The 2,389-nt window shown below is 65.3% G+C and overlaps 1 protein-coding gene across 1 annotated transcript in view; it reads left to right on the plus strand.

The window, feature by feature from the left end:
* Positions 1 to 564: 564 nt before the first annotated feature.
* The window catches only part of STAC3 (SH3 and cysteine rich domain 3), a 16,326-nt gene continuing 14,501 nt past the window's right edge, over positions 565 to 2,389 (plus strand). Inside the window, exons 1-3 of the mRNA XM_019504679.1 lie at positions 565 to 619; positions 1,044 to 1,104; positions 1,503 to 1,764. Of these exons, the coding sequence (XP_019360224.1) occupies positions 1,045 to 1,104; positions 1,503 to 1,764 (322 nt within the window). The 5' untranslated portion in view covers positions 565 to 619; position 1,044. The remainder of the gene's footprint in view (positions 620 to 1,043; positions 1,105 to 1,502; positions 1,765 to 2,389) is intronic.

Here is a 2,389-nt window from a genome sequence, read left to right on the forward strand (position 1 = left end):
CACACACACACACACACACACACACACACACACACACACACACACCCCCCCCACCACCACCACCACCACCACCACCACCCCTGGGCTGGCCCTGATGCCCCCAGCCCTGTGTCCGTTGCTCTGTCAGGCGCCGCGTGGCCGCGCTGGGTTGGTCACTGTACATTTTATTTAATGGGTTTATTATTATTATTGGGGGGTGGGGGGATTTTTTGATTTTTAAATATAAAAAGAAAAAAAATCGTCTGTCACCAAAGGCGGTCTCCGAGTTTGACCCCTGGCCTTTGGCCCCGTCTGCAAGGGGCATGGTTACACTGTGGGGGGTAGAGAGGAGAGCTGGGTTTGACACCCTGCCCCCCCTCCATGCAAGGAGGACAAGGGGGTGTGACCCCCTACTCATGGGGTTATGACCTCATGAGCCCCTGCAAGATGATATGTCATGCTATGAGCTGGGCCTCCGCACCCAGCATGGGGCAGCCCCCCAGGCTGTTCCCTGGCCCCCCTGGGCGTGGCCGGCCCCCGCCCAGCTCAGGTTTCACTGTCAGCCGGGCGCAGCTGTCTTGGCCCATCTGCAGGCACCGCCTGGAGCTGGAGTGAGAGGCCCCGGCCCAGCCCGGCCACAGTGTGAGTGCCCCCCGCACCCCAGAGCCCTTGCACCCCTCCCCGCCACCCCCCTCAGCCTTACAGGAGCTGTGGGGGTCTGCTGTCCGTCCCTGGGGGTGGGAGAGACCCATGGGGGGGGCCAGCTCTGGTGCTTTCAGTGTAGGAGCGACTGGGGGAGCTGGTGGGGAGACCCAGAGGTGGGCACATTGCAGAGTGGGGGGTAGCAACACTATCCCCCAGAGGGGTGAGCCCCTGCAGCCCTGGCAGTGCCCTTCACTCCTGACCCACAACCCCCTTCCCCCCCCCAGCCCTGCCGGTGCCCTGCACTTCTGACCCTCAGCCCCCAAACAGTGGGACTGGGACTGGGGGGCCAGGTAGATCTTGGGAGTGGGGGGCACAGGAGCAAGGGAGCCAGAGCCATGACCCCTACCCTGCCTTGGCAGTATGATGGAGAAGGAGGCGCTGGAGCCACCAGCCTCACCGGGAGAGACAGCCGAGGGCCAGGTACGTTCTGGGACCAGAGGGTCCTGGGCAGCCCTAGTGGGGCAGGACCTTGCTACTGCCCCACAACTTGGACCCTGGGGGCATTATCTGTGTCTTCCTAGCAGCCAGCATCTCCCCAGGGGGCCGAGTGGGCCAGAGGGCTCGGAGCCCAGACACCTGGGTTGTATCTGAGGCCTGGAAGGGGGGGGAGCACCTGGTGCTTTAGGGCAGTGGGAGCCGGGGGCCTGGATGCCTGGTTTCCATCCCCAGCTGGGGAAGGGGTGTGGGGTCTCCTGGGTGAAGACGGGGCAGGGCTGCAGCCCGCACACCTGGGTTCCACCCCTGCTTCTGTCACTGCCACGCCGCCCAGGACACATCCTCTGTGCCTCAGTTTCCCTGCTGAGCCCCATCTCCCCCAGATCCAGCGGCTCCGGCACCTCTTCCAGCGCAAGGCCCCGGAGCCGCCGCCTGAGACGCCCGAGCCACAGCCCGAGAACGGGGCCCTGGTGAGCCCCTCGGGGGGGCCCCTCTACTACATCTACGAGGAGGAAGAAGAGGAGGAGGAGGAGCCCGAGCCGCCCCCGGAGCTACCGCCGCCCGTCAATGACAAGCCCCACAAGTTCAAGGAGCATTACTTCAAGAAGCCCAAGTTCTGCGACGTCTGTGCCCGCATGATTGTCTGTGAGTGGGGACCTCCTTCCCCTACCCGCAAGCTCCTGGGGCAACCACGGGGCCACTCGGCCCTACCCAGAATTCCCTGGGGCAACCACGGGGGCCACTTGGCAGTCCCCAGAACCCCTTGGGGCAACCACGGGGCCACACGGTTCTACCCAGAATCCCCTGGGGCAACCACGGGGCCACTCGGCCCTACCCAGAATCCCTTGGGGCAACCACGGGGCCACTCGGCCCTACCCAGAATCCCCTGGGGCAACCACGGGGGGCCACTCAGCCATCCCCAGAATTCCCTGGGGCATCCACGGGGCCACAGCCCTCCCCAGAACCCCTTGGGGCAACCATGGGGCCACTTGGCCCTACCCAGAATTCCCTGGGGCAACCATGGGGGCCACTTGACCCTGCCCAGAATCCCCTGGGGCAACCATGGGACCACTCAGTCCTACCCAGAATTCCCTGGGGCAACCACGGGGCCACTCAGCTCTACCCAGAATCCTCTGCTCTGGCTGGGTGTCTGGGAGTGCTGGCAGAAGAGGGGGCTCAGGGGTGGGGTGGGGGCAGCTGGGGCTGGAGGGGCTCAGGATCTGGGGGGGTGCAGGGCACCAGGGACCAGGGGCTGGGGTACCATGGGGGA

This window comes from Gavialis gangeticus, unplaced genomic scaffold (genome assembly GCF_001723915.1).
Source record: "Gavialis gangeticus isolate Ggan-Ray unplaced genomic scaffold, GavGan_comp1, whole genome shotgun sequence".
Taxonomy (NCBI): Eukaryota; Metazoa; Chordata; order Crocodylia; family Gavialidae; genus Gavialis; species Gavialis gangeticus.